Here is a 13,697-nt window from a genome sequence, read left to right as displayed (position 1 = left end):
GGCATTAGTTGGCTGGGAGTCAGCAATATTTGGGCAATATGTCAGAAGGTGTTTCCTGACACTGCACATGTTTTGAAGGCACTGGCAATGTTAAGGACCAAGTTAACCAGTACGCTCTGGTTTTCCGCCACTCTGTCATCAACCCAGGAGTCTGGTAACCTCTCTCTGTGAATGGTATTAGCAGTCAGAGAGACCCTGATCCCGATTCCTAAGTGTTCAGTGGCACTAATCCAGATGAGAGTGAACTTCTCCAGAAGCTAAGGGGGAAACATCTTGCTGTGGGGATATGAGGCTCTGGAACTGAGAGGAGAGAAGACACGGTTCAAGACTGTGCAAGTGGATGCCTGAAAAACTGAAAACATTTTCAGGCTTCACTCCGTGTTACTTCACGTCCCTTTCTCACGCAAGCTCCTTGTGGTGCTGTGGATCAGGCTAAAAGCCAGTTTTCTTCCTTTCTCCTTCCTGCCTCCTTCATCTGTCAAAGCTCTTCACTGAACCGTGGTGACTTCTGAGGACAATGTGGGTGGAACAGATGACTGAGGGGCAGCGTATCAGTACTTCAGGACAGCAGATGGTTATAATGTCCCATGGGTCCATCTATGTATGAATCTAATTGCTAGATGGCACGTTCTGTCAGGGTGGTCCAGAAACCCAGTATGGCCTTGTTGGAGAAGCAGACTGGGGGAGCTGGACCCATCCTTCAAGTAATTGATAACTGGGCCATGCTAGCGACATGTTTACGCCACCCTCCGTTTCACGACCCAAGTGGGAGAGGAGGGCTGTACCCTCGCTCTGCGTCCTGGCATGCCATGCAGCTGGCTCGTTCCCCCAGCAGCCTTTGCACAATTTGCATGATTGGCAGGTGCAAGCATAAAGACTGCCGAAGCCTCCAAGGCAGCTGGCTGGCATGCCGGCACCAGCACATCGGTGAGATGAAGAAGGGCGAGTCAGCTGCAGCCCACAGCAGACTGGAGGGCCCTGTCCCAGGCTGCCTGCATCCCAGTTCAAGCAGCCACTCAGTCAGATGCAGTCCTGCTGCCTGTCTGTTTTTATCTCGGCAGCAGTAAGTGAACCACAAGGATGTTATTTGTCCGGAAAAAAAAAAAAAAAAAAAAAAAGTGCAGTGAAATAAATGGCTAATTGTTGCCTGGCTTTATAACTGTGATTCCTATATCCAACTCATATTTATATTACAACTGATCTTAGTTTTCTCGTCTTACAGGAGCTGAATACAACTTTATATTTTTAGTCCCCTAGGGCTGGCCTCATGTCAAGAAAATAAGCATTTTCTCTTGTCTGCAACTCTGTGGTTGCCAAAGACAAATAACTGCTCCATCGTTGTGGGATACTGTTATCATATTCTTGAGATTTTTAAGGGAGAAAATTTGCCTTTTCTCTCTTAGGAAAACAGTGATTTCTATTTGCCATTGACTAGTGCAGCGCAGCATGCAAAATGACATAATTTGTGAGCAGTCAGGAAGAAATGTACCTCAACTGCATATTGCTGTTGAATGTAGTTGCAATAGATCTGTACTGCTCCAGAAACTGCATATTAAGTTCTGCAGCATCATAACTTTTTTTCCCTCCCCCAAAGGTAGTACACTAGCAAAACAAATGTCCCTAAAAGTTTCTGAAGTTTGCCATGGCATCTACTTGGCATATTGGTTATTCATTAGTTAAACCTGAGGTACTGCATATGCATATAATTAAGTGTAACTCCTAACAAAAGGGGTATTATATGTGTTTATGTTTATCTCTGACAGAATGGTTGGCCTCAATTTGGTTGTCTTTAATTTATTTTTCGCTAATGAATAGAATGGACTTACTGAATATAGAGTGAAGCTGTATTGTATTGTGGTGAGTGTGAAACGATGTCTTGACTTCTCTTTATTCTTGGAATTGCTAATAATGCTCTAATTGATGTTGTGAGCTTTAAATGTTTCAACATATAGGATCTTTTGAGTTAAGATGCTTTAAAGTCTGTCAACACACAGTTCTCTCTCTACAAATCTATACGAAAGGAACGAATAGCAATGTATATTATGGACACGGAAATTAATGTTTCAGAATACCAAAGCATTTAAAAATACTCACAGAGCCTCAGAACATTCCTGTAACTAATTGCATTACATTCTTATTCATCAAAACATTTAAGGGTGCTCTTCCATATGATTTCAATATGTTTGAAGAGCAAGTCTACAAGGTCTTTACTGTATAACAAAGAGAAGGTAAAGTAGTTGTTCTGAAGTTATGGCATGAGTGTGTATACAGTGAGAAAGGGTACTCACATCTCCTGAAGTCTCGATCTTTCTTTAGTTTCATGTTCCTATTTCACTGCTTGATAAGTGGGAATCTGAAGCTAACTCTACATTCAAGGTAACGTAATTAAGGTGTCATGGACTTATTATGTCTAGAAGAAATGTTGTTGAAAATAACTTACAAAAGAGTATTTCAAGAGTAAAATATCCATGCTGAAAACCAGGGTTTTCCTGATTTGGGAGCCAAAGAAATTTCATACAAGATAAAGTCTCCTGTTGACTTTAATGGGCTTTGGATCAGAGCCTAAAATAGTTTTTTAAGCTTGACTTCTGCAGGATAATAACAATTTAACTGAAAATATTTTTCTAGATGTAAGCACTCTAAATGCTTTGAGAATGAATGTTCACTACGTGCTGAAGTACTTTGTGTTATTTCAAGTTTTATACATCCTCATAATTTTAGAATTATTACAACAGTAGAAATAAAGAAATAGTCAAAGCATAATTGAATTGTTTCTGATTTCTTTTAAGAAAGAGAAAATGTTATTGTCCACCCCTAATGAATCATTTGGTAGTATTGCTGTGAAATTGATAAATCTCCTTTAATGTGCCTCTTCAATAAATGTCACCTTCCAGGGCTTAAATATATTTTTTATTGTTTGTAATTGTGTAGTGTCAAATCCTACCAACATGCTCACAATTTCCCTAAGGGGTTGCTGCTGTAGAGAAAAACTATATATAAAGGGAAATCTCCAAATCAGCAAAAGGTAGAATGTATAGCTCACATAGTTAAAGGCATGATAAACCTGAGCTGTCATGTATTGATAACTGATGTCTGATAGCTTAATTTTATCTTATTGCTCTAGATCAAGGACAAAGTGAATGATATTATTAATAAAGCCCTAATACTGACTGAACATAGCAATACTAATTTTATGTAAAGTTTCTAACTAATGCAGAGTGCAATAAAAATGTCATGAAGATTAATGCTTGGTGGAATTATCTAATGCTAGATAATAATTTATCTTCCAAAGTTGGCTCCAAGATAGATTCAGACTGGCATACTCCAGGTAAGAGTTTTCGTTCATTTCTGTTGTCTACAGAAAGAGTTTTCATTCTTTTTCTGTCACACAGGTACGACATCAAAGATGACTACACTTTGCGCATTAAGAAAGCCATGAGCACAGATGAAGGAACATACACATGCATAGCTGAGAATCGAGTTGGAAAAGTGGAAGCTTCTGCTACCCTCACTGTGCGAGGTGAGTGTTCCCATGGAGGGAGGGCCTGTGTCCTATATGGATAAAATGCTTTCTGCTGAAATGGGCCACATCCTTACTTGGATTGTTTGAGTTTCACATACCCTTTGCAATTGCAAGTGCTGCACTGATTTACAACAGAAGTGAAATCCTGGTCCTGTTGATATCTCAGGCAAAATTTTAATTGACTCCAATAGGATAGGATCTCCCTGCAGTTAAAGACCTGTTCCAGTGGTTTTTTTTATTAAAGAACAGATGCATATATATGCATAAGCAAGCACTACATAACCGTGGGCATAAACTTTAATAGCCATCAGTTTAGGCTGTTATTCACATTCCTTTCTCTCATAAGTATAAGGAGTATAGTAAGTAACTATGCTTGTTAATGCCAAACGTAATGCAGATATTATTATTATGTGATTAGCTCTGCCATAATTAAACTCTCTACCATTACTCTTTATCTGAAAGATAAACCCCAACCAAAGGAAAAAGAAAATCCTAATTAAATTTTGTAAGTATTACAAGGCAAAGACTAACATATTCTCTCCTAAAATATTCTTGGTCTCGAGTATCCACTCAGTGTTTATGTGCTGCTGTTTGATGTGGTAAGGAGGTTTTGAGACCGGTAGAATAATGAGTTGCCAAAATGTCTTTTATGACAGTAGATATAGACATGCTAAAGATTATGGGGAGAGAAAAAGTTTTTAGGCTAATATTTCCCTATGAGTAAATAGAATATAATAGTTATTACTTCATTCCAAAAGATAAGCAGCAATTTGGCACAATGGATATCATGCAGACACTATTTCACAGTTTAGTGGTGCATGCTGACGGTTTTCAGTAGAGCTGTGAAAGGTTAATAAAAACATTTTTAGCTTTATCTGTTCTTCTCTTTTCATACACATTAAATCAAATGTTCAAAGTCTCAATGGATTGCTTTATTAGAACCGGGGTCAACTGACCCAAGAGGCCAGCTTCCATTTCCATCCATTTAATGCATGGACACAGTTCAGTTTAATTTGCTGAATTCAAAGGGAAAAAAAAGCACCGAGTGGCTTTGTAGTGGGGGGGAGATGTTAGTATATAACAAAGAAAAGAGAGTATTGTGATAATCCATCTACTGAAATATTACCTCAGTGTTCACTTCAGACAATAAGTGATAATGCAGCTCTTCCCATTTTAAGCTGAAGAAATAGATTTACCTGCTACATGCTTGTGTATGCGATTATTCTTCTGTTTTGTAACGTGTGAAAAATAGTCACTACAGCGAACTCCCAGAAATACTCTCACTCTGTTCCTTTGTCACAGGCAGAATCATGGTATCCAATAAATCTGGCAACCAATTCGATAGCTTTTAAACACTCGTAGAACTATGTCCACTCTATACATTACTGGGCAAGCCTTTCAAATTTGCTACCCAGACTTGTGATATAAACAATAGCCAGAACCAAGCAAAAAATCCTTTGAAATCACTGAAGCTTGAACCTGATGAAATTAAGGTGAAAAAAACCCAAGGAAATATATAATTTAATCGATTTTCCTACAGTAAAAGCAGGTTTTCATTATCTTGGATATTTTTCCCCCCTGGGTCTGTCATTTATAGTCAAATTCATAGTGTTTATCCAACACAAAGGAAGCCACGATACTATAAGCATATTAAATGTTCAGGATATGACAGAAAATGAGAAAAGCCAAGAAATTCAATGGTGAAGGTTATTACTCTGAATTTTCTGAAAACAAAGGACTGGGCGCACACCCATTGACTTTAAAGGGACAATGAACAATGGTCGTTTTAATTAAGGAAGCCTCAATTCTGAATTCTTAAACTTTTGCTAGTTTTGTCTGAAACTAAGTTTACCATAACCACTCATCATGTAGCGGATCAAAACCACATAGCACTTCAAAATTCACCCTTATAAAGGGTGCCTTGGTCCTTGCAGGTGTTGTGCAGTTACAGCTGCAAACCTGACAACAGCAGCATTATCCTTAGCTCCCTCATTCATGGCTCCATCTTCTCCAAGCAGGGGACGAGGATGCAGCCAGGGAGTTTGCAGTACGCTGTCACAAAAAATAACAGAATTTTAATTCTGTGGCTCAGCCTTCATGCCCTCTCTTGGAAAGGTGCACATCACTCTTATTCCTTATCTCTCTGCAGAAGAAGAAATATGTCCGTAATACTAGAAGTCAGAAAGTCTTCAAATAGATGATGGATGAGAAAGAGCAGCAGGTTTGAAAGGATTAAATGAAATGGGTATGCCAAAGTAAGGATAAAGCCATAGGCAGATTGAGAACTAAGAACGTCCTTCCATGCTGTGTTAACTCTGAATCTGCATATTTTACATTTGACCCTAGCCTGCACGTAAATATATAGAACTGGTTAACTTCTTAAAAAGAAGAAAGAAAAAAATATTAAAAAAATATGCTGTTGCTCAGAAATGTGCAACTACTGCTGCTAAAATAAGGGAAGTTTCACCTACCCAGATGCAACCTGGAGTCAATTTTATGTCCAACTTCTCAGCTCTTATGAAAGGGGATTTCTATATTTTAATAACAGAGGGACTGACAGCCCTCTTCCCCAGCACAAGTATAATGAAGGGCTGTTGCTATAATCAAGAAATCACTTGTTGCAACAGCAGCTTTCAATCTTGATATCAACCTGAAAGAGTATTAACCCGTCGATCATTCAGCAGCAATTTTTTTTAGGAAGTAGAAGTTATCTAAGCAGTAATTTGGGAGGTTCTGGGTTGAAATCCCTGTGGCCATTTCAGCCTACTTGTTATATTTTCATCAGCACTGTCAGTGAGGAAAAAGCAGTGTGCTCTAAGCTTTCATGCCTGTTATTGAATGAGAAAAACTGTCCTGGGCTTTCTGTAGCCCTTACTGCAGTACTGACTGGCCATGCTTAAAATTCAATTGGTGTTTGACTCAGAAAGCAAACTCCTTGCATCTACTGGCTTGACATTTGGCAGGCTGCGGCTTAAATTGATGTGTTCATTGGGATCTAAAAGTTTTGTGCTAATGCAATGCAATTTTTCTTTTATCAGGCATTAACAATGATACTTGATGATGGCATGCGAAGATAATAAAAATGTTTCTCAGAGAATGGTTCCAGTCAGCTTGTTCAGATGCTATGCTCAAGTAAATGTGATAATAGTGGCACGTGACTAAACAGTAACAACAGTAAACATTTTACTTAGGCTGTCATTTGAGGGGTTAGAAATCATGGTAGTATCCATAGTGGAAGGTAACATTACACGTCATGCATTCTGACAGATATTCTTTTCTTTTTTTAATTTCTTTTTTATGTTCTCACTACACCATTGTAATGTCAACAGCTCGCCCCGTTGGTAAGTAACCATCCTTCTATCCATTTTAGCATGGCTTCATGCAATGCTTCATCTTTCATTTGCAACAGCATTTAACGGGCTGAAATTAGCAGCCAGTGCTTAATAGTTTTAACTGTCTAACACCAGGCAAGTGATTTTGACTGACAAAGTGCTATTTCTGAACTTTGTACTTTCTGCCGTGTCATGTATAAACGCATTTGCCAAATCACCAACAAATACCAATCAGCGAAACAGGGTGGGCGTGGTGATACTGAGCCAAAATCACTCATTCAGACGTTTTTAACAGTCTATTTAAGGGCCTGGTATAAAAGCCATTGAAATCAACAGAAAAGATTGTATTGACTTCGGTGAGCTTCTATCAGGCCCTAAACGATCAGCTCATTATGCTTTTATTGCATAGCAGTAAAAGCACAGGCTTTGCATGTCCTGTCTTTCTTGTATCTTTCAAAGAGTTTGGAAATTAAGTAGTCCTGAAATTGAAGAGGGGATGGAGTAGATTTCCGTGCTTGTTAAGAAAGTTCATCATTGATTTTTGCCCTTGGGTCATCTTGGAGTGCATTTTGGAATGCACTGTATAGGATGCAGACTGTTCTGAATAGCAAGTCCAGAGGAAGACAACCTCTGGACTCTGAATTCCCACACTGAAAAATTGATTCCTTCCTATACTTTTGAAATTACTTCTGAAAATTTATAAAAATAACTGAGTATAATGGAAAAATTGCAACTGTCAGTAGCTGAAATTCACTTTTGGTATTCAGAAATATCCTGAACATATTATTGCATTTTCATTCACGGATGTTTACTCTGTGCCTATATGGATTTTCTAAATAATTTAACCAGTTGCACTGCTCCTCTGATTTTTGTAGTTTGTGTTTAGATGTATCTTTTAGAATAATAATATGGTTACTTTGATTTTTTGGATTAGTGTGAAAAGTATGTACGGGTGTTTATGGAGGTTGCTGAGGGGTTTGGTCTGCCTTTACATAGTCAAAATTTATGTTACATATGCATTTGACTAAAGTTTGTGAGTTTGACCTTGTCTCAGCTCTTCACTGTTACGAGCTGTAGGAAGAGAGGTTGGAATAATTTCAAGATAAAATGCAGGTTAGGCCTCTGTTTCCAGAACTAAGGTGATCCCATGCTTATTAGCTTGCTTGAACTAGCATATGTAGAGCCGAGCCAAGTACCTCCGCAGTCACGGCATGGCTTATCCATACCCGGTAGATTCCCTGTGCAGAATGGAAATTCACTGTTCTCCATTTGGGATTTCGATAGCAAGCTTTTACCCCCGGTCTCTACTCTATTACTTTGGCATTACTCTAGTTCTCAAGAAATTAATTCCCAGGAGTTCTAACAGTGTAAAACTGGAGTAAACTTGTAAGAAAATTTTCCTTTGCTTAGAAAACATAGTATGAATTTAGTATGCTTCTAATGTAAATCTCTCATGTTAGAGAGGATTGTGGCTAGTAATGAAATCTCCTTCTTCATTCACTAAGAACATGCTATAAGATTAAAATCATATTACTTCTAGATATTTTTCTCACTTTGCTCACTCTTAAAAGAAAGGCAATACAAAAAAAAATCACAAAGTACAGACTGTTTCAGGCTCTGTGAAAGCCACATAAAATAAATGACTGGAGATTCACAAGAAAATGATAGGTTTCAGCAGTGTTGGTGGTGTCTCATTTCAGAACACTGATTCTTTTTTAAGACTTTTCAGGCTGTTGAGTCATCCATGATTCCATCTCCAAAGCTTATAAAGAAGCTCTTGGTCTCAAGTTACTTTATGTCCAGGTATATGATCCCCTCGTGTGACCATGCTGTGGTCAATTTGTCATATTCTCTACCTATGCTATTTTATTTTGTTACAAGTGAACATCTGGTACAAAGAAAATTCTTCTTTTACATTATTTATTCAGGAAACATAAATTAGAATGGTTGACTTGAAAAGAATTATTATATGGTCATATGGTCTTTATCAAATTCTTTAGTTTAGTTATTATCTTTGGGAATTGTGAAAAGATTGTTAAGTAAATAAGCCCAACCTCAAAAATATATAACATACAGAACTCCCATACAAGTGTGTATGTAGTGATTGCTGTGTATAAACAGGTCACTTTCTTTAGATCACTTTTATCCCATCCTGTACTTGTAGAAAAGGCAATGCTGTCTTTATGATAATGTCTGCCTTAATTGGTTTTTTGCTTACGGTCCTGAAATGAAACTGATTTCTACAGTTCGTATCTCTGTTTCAGTCGAGAGTAGGCAAAACAGGTGGCTACCTATCATTTTTTTTGAAAATTTAAACCCCAGTAAAGCAAAACAAAGTACCTTCCCTCTCCACCACCAGTTCCCTACCAAGAAGCCCCAAATGATCTTCTGTAAAAATTGTCATTTGACAAGAATGGTGAGTCAAATCTTGCAGCATTTTTTTTTTGTTCAGGAAGTTAACTGGAATGCAGGGCAAAAATACCTCTCCTTACAGAAACGAAGCTAAAGCAAACACTACTTAATGTTATTAAGCTCACAGCTCTTTAGGAGGATGACATTTTAACAGAAGCATATTTATATATTTATGTATATGTTAAACTGCAGGGGAGCCATTTAAAAGTTTATATTCTTTCATGACACCTGAGAATTATCTATGTACTTCTACCTTTCATCACTACCTCCAATTCAAAGCAGACCTGTTTTGTCTTCATTGTGTTTTAAAGAAGACCAAACCATTTTCTTTCAATGCCTTGTCACTGAAGAACAGAGGAATGTTTTTTTCATGTTCCAGGATTGCAACTCTTGTTGCAAACTGAATCATTTTCATTTTCTATTCAGATTTTGCCTAATTCAAATATTTAGTCTGTTAGTTGTGGTATTTTTATTTAAATTTCAGCTTGAGTGGAAAATTCAGGAGTGGGATTACCAATGACCATGTTTTGTTCAAGCAGTTATTAACACATGGTATATACTACATAGACAAAACGAGGTATGGTTCTGCCCGAGGTGGATGGCAGCTGGTGAATTTAACAGCTCTATGCCAGATTGCTCATCATGTTTGGATTTGCTGCTAGGAATAAATGTGTTGCCCATTTCTAAAATAGATGTTCTCTTATTTATAACCTTTTGAAAAGATTTCTAACAGGATTTACAACAGATGAGTTTAGGAAACAAGATATTTATCCCTATTTAGAACATTTCTGTTGTTATTTCACCATTAGATGGATTTTCCAGTTGAGCAAGTTAATATTTTCTCACTTTTACATTCTGCTGTATTTCTTATGGCAGTTGGGAAGGAGAATAGCTGTTAAAAGAAGTACAAAAGTTGGGAGGAGCCCAACCCTTTTTTCAAAAGCAGTTGCTATTCTGCCTTGAGACGGAAGATCTAAAGTTCAAATAGAAGATCTGTGAAGATCTGTCTGATGTTTCAGTTATCTTTTTACTAATCATCCAAAAAGTCATTCAGATGACAGACTACTCAATTTTCAAATGAATTTCAACATCCAAATGAAAATACAGTTCTTTGCATTTCAGTTGCCTTGCTATAAGTCAAGTTTACTTAATTTATTGTTATATGCTATGACTCATCTTCCCAGAAAGACACGACATGCAGCAAATAGCTAGATACTTTTGTCACCTGAATAGAAACTAAGTATTTGGAATTAACTAAGGAAGTAAGGGGAGGCCAACCAAGTTACAAAAACTTCAATTCCCTACCATGTTGGAGAAGAAATAAACAGATAAGAAACCTGCCACGAATTTTTCAAATTTCATATTAAGTAAATACAGTCTATTCACATTTAAGTGCAATGTGACTGTATGATGCATTTCACTCTACTCTGGGAAGTTTTCATGACATAAATCAGCCTGGCATGACTTAATGGTCTGTTAAGATTGGTGCAGCATGAAACATAAAATAGAAAGGGCTGTATTTTAAACTAAGTTGTATTAGGTATTGTGGCTAGAAATTATATTGTTCAGATGGTTCAGATTGGTAAGTGAGAAAGATCTCTCTTTATTCTTCTCCATTCTGAGTCTTCCAGGATAGGATGAATACATTTTAGTGTATTCATGAAAATATCACCTTCACTTGAGACATGAGGATTTATAAAATATCAGTAAAGGCAATTGTTGTGTGACAGAGGAGATGAGGTCATGCTTGGCACTGCAGTGCCATCTTTCAGTGGCAGGAATCTCAAATGTATATCCAAGTGTGGTAAGTTGCCTGTCTGCCTGCTGCTACCACCTATAGAAATTTTCAGAAGGACACTAGTGGACATTAGGCTTTTGGGCTTTGTTTCTTCCTGAAGTGAAAGAATAAGGCATCATTCTTGTTTGAAAATAGGCAAATTCTTCAGATTAAAGAGAAAAGGTTGCCATAGAATGAAATTAAGATTTCTTTGTATACTAGTAAGAAATTAAAATATGGAGCTGACTTGTTCTGACATTTCTTCACCTTTTATAGAACAGTCTACAAATCCTGAAGTCCTTAGCATTTCTACTTTGTCAAAACTCTACTAGCTGAACTTATACTTGAATCCTGTAGTGACTTCAGATATCATAGAAATACAACATTTGCAATGTATGGGCCAGAATAGCTCTGCAAGTGGACACTGAGCACATTAACAACCAAGCATTTAAGTGCTGGTCCATAAAACTTGGCTTCATTTCCAGCTGCTCCAAGTCTTCTTGGGTATGCCAGATAGTGGTCAGAACAAAAATATGGAAGATCTGGTAGAGGATTCTTCTTCAATGATATGTGTGAAAGATGGCAGTGTATGCACTTGAAGTTTTAGCATGACATACTGTGATGTCCTGGCTCATTCCACGATGGTACCAAGTATGTGCCAGTACTCATAATTTTTCTCTTAGAGAAAACAGAGTTACAGCAAGTGCAGGAAGTGATCAAGGACCTTCTCTTTATTTTTTTTTTAATTGCTGAACTCTAGCTTGGGAAAGTTTTGAGAAGTTTAATGTGTAAATCTTTTCTAACCTTCCTGAAGTTTGCTCAAATCAGTGAGTCTCTCCATAAGTCTTTGAGGATTAGTGTATGAAACAGTCTTTTGATGTGTGTTGCTCCCTCCAAATTTTTCCCTTCCTTTTTCTAAAAGGAGAAATTGCTTATTTTCCCTTCAAGAGGAGCGTGGAAATCAATACATTAATCCATTCACTTTTCCCTTTACCTTCTTCACTCAATTGCTGTTAGCCATATTACAGTTTGGGTATGAGCTCGGTATTATTCAACAGCACAACTACCGTATGTTCCATTCCATGAATGCTAGCATTGTCAATCAGCATAAATAGTCTTTTTTCTTCCTCACTTGTTTTCTTCTCTTCACTTTACAGTGGCCCAAATTGAGCAGAATATCTCCTCTCAGCCTTCTATATTCTTAAGGGTAAACAAACCAGGAACTTGTCATTTTTCTCACTATAGATGTAGCCTATTAGTCTACCTAGGCTCTTTACTCTTCTGATCATCTCCTTAGCTCTTCTCTTCAGTGTGTGAATTCATGTCTTTTTGAAGGAGATTACCAGATTACACTCATTATTTTGATGAAATCTTACTATATCAGCAAGGAGTATGCTCTTCTTTTTTACACACATTACCAGCAAACTGTCTTGCTATCTCCCATGACAAAAGGAATCATGGTAGATTACATGTCTTTTTGTTGGCATAATTTGTTTTGTTGAGTAGATTCACAGAAGGTATAGTAGCACAAGCCATCCTCTGTTGGTACAGTTTACATTAGCAAGGGGGCTAAAGTGCTAAGATTTCAGGAAATCACATCTTTTCTATCTGATCTGAGCCGAAGGTATAACCTTAATCTCAGACACTTGAGGGGGGGAAAAAAAATCATTGTCTAGAGTAGAGAAAGTCCTGAGTAATGTAAGTTATTGGGCAGACTGAATCAGTGCTACCTCTCTTTATATGCATCAAAACTAAATGAAAAACTTTCTAAAAGGGATTTTCCAGGAGCATCTGTCAGGTGCAGGGGCTACCTAAAAGAGATGATTGGACACGATATACTAAAATAGAGATGTAGGATTAAATGACAGCAGGCTACAGTCTAATGTTGAGATGAAATTCAGACCAGATATTCAAACTTAATGTTTAAATGTACTGTAAAATAAAGAGAAGGGGATCAGGAAAGGTGCTGCTGCAGAACGCAGTGGGTGGGTTGCAGAGTAGATGCCTTTTTTTTCTGCTACGTAGGAAACAGAGTTGGATTTTTTTGTAATTATTCTCATAGTTTTGTTTTACTGACATTAGTAGTAGGTAGAAAGGAAGAACAGCTCCTTGGTAGTGTCTTTTTGTTGTTGTTTTTTTTGTTTCACTTCAACTTTTGTTATAAAAATTATAAAGGCAGATTTTGCAGTTATGTTAATTGAAACTGGCAGGAAAATTTTGAATATAAACCAAAACTGCTTTTTCATTATTCTTTATATCTCTTTTTTTCACCATGCAGATTTAGCCCACTTCTTTCTTTTAGGTCACCCAGGGATAAAAGAGAGATTTAATGTGTCAAAATATATAGGACAGTTAGCGTTTTTTTATTTATTGATTCTCTAGACTTCTTTCACCTCTTCCAAAGAAAGAAAAAAATGCTTATGCTTTCACACTTCTAGAGATTATCTGCTTCAGTGTTTCAGAAAAACTGAAGGATAAAAATGTTGTTATATGTGAAATTCAGAACCTGAATTTAAATTTGAGATGAGAACAATTAATCCAGGTATGAAGGAAGGTTTAGCATTCTCCAATGACTGAAGTGTGATCTTTTCACACTGTTGTGTTTTTACATGGCTCATCTGAAAACAGCAAACAAGGCAAAACAAAACAAAAG

At 37.2% G+C, this 13,697-nt stretch overlaps 1 protein-coding gene across 17 annotated transcripts in view; it reads left to right on the top strand.

Annotated features, from left to right (window-relative positions):
- ROBO2 (roundabout guidance receptor 2) overlaps positions 1-13,697 on the top strand; it is a 485,452-nt gene that overhangs the window by 353,991 nt on the left and 117,764 nt on the right. For 16 of the 17 annotated variants that reach the window (XM_054847356.1, XM_054847298.1, XM_054847318.1 and 13 more), the window contains exons 6-7: positions 3,393-3,520; positions 6,853-6,864. In XM_054847356.1, the coding sequence (XP_054703331.1) occupies positions 3,393-3,520; positions 6,853-6,864 (140 nt within the window). The remainder of the gene's footprint in view (positions 1-3,392; positions 3,521-6,852; positions 6,865-13,697) is intronic. The other variant, XM_054847439.1, reaches the window with a different exon arrangement.

Source organism: Grus americana, chromosome 1, assembly GCF_028858705.1.
Source record: "Grus americana isolate bGruAme1 chromosome 1, bGruAme1.mat, whole genome shotgun sequence".
NCBI lineage: Eukaryota > Metazoa > Chordata > Aves > Gruiformes > Gruidae > Grus > Grus americana.
Note: the sequence above shows the minus strand (reverse complement) of the source record. Positions and strands in the feature narration are given on the sequence as shown.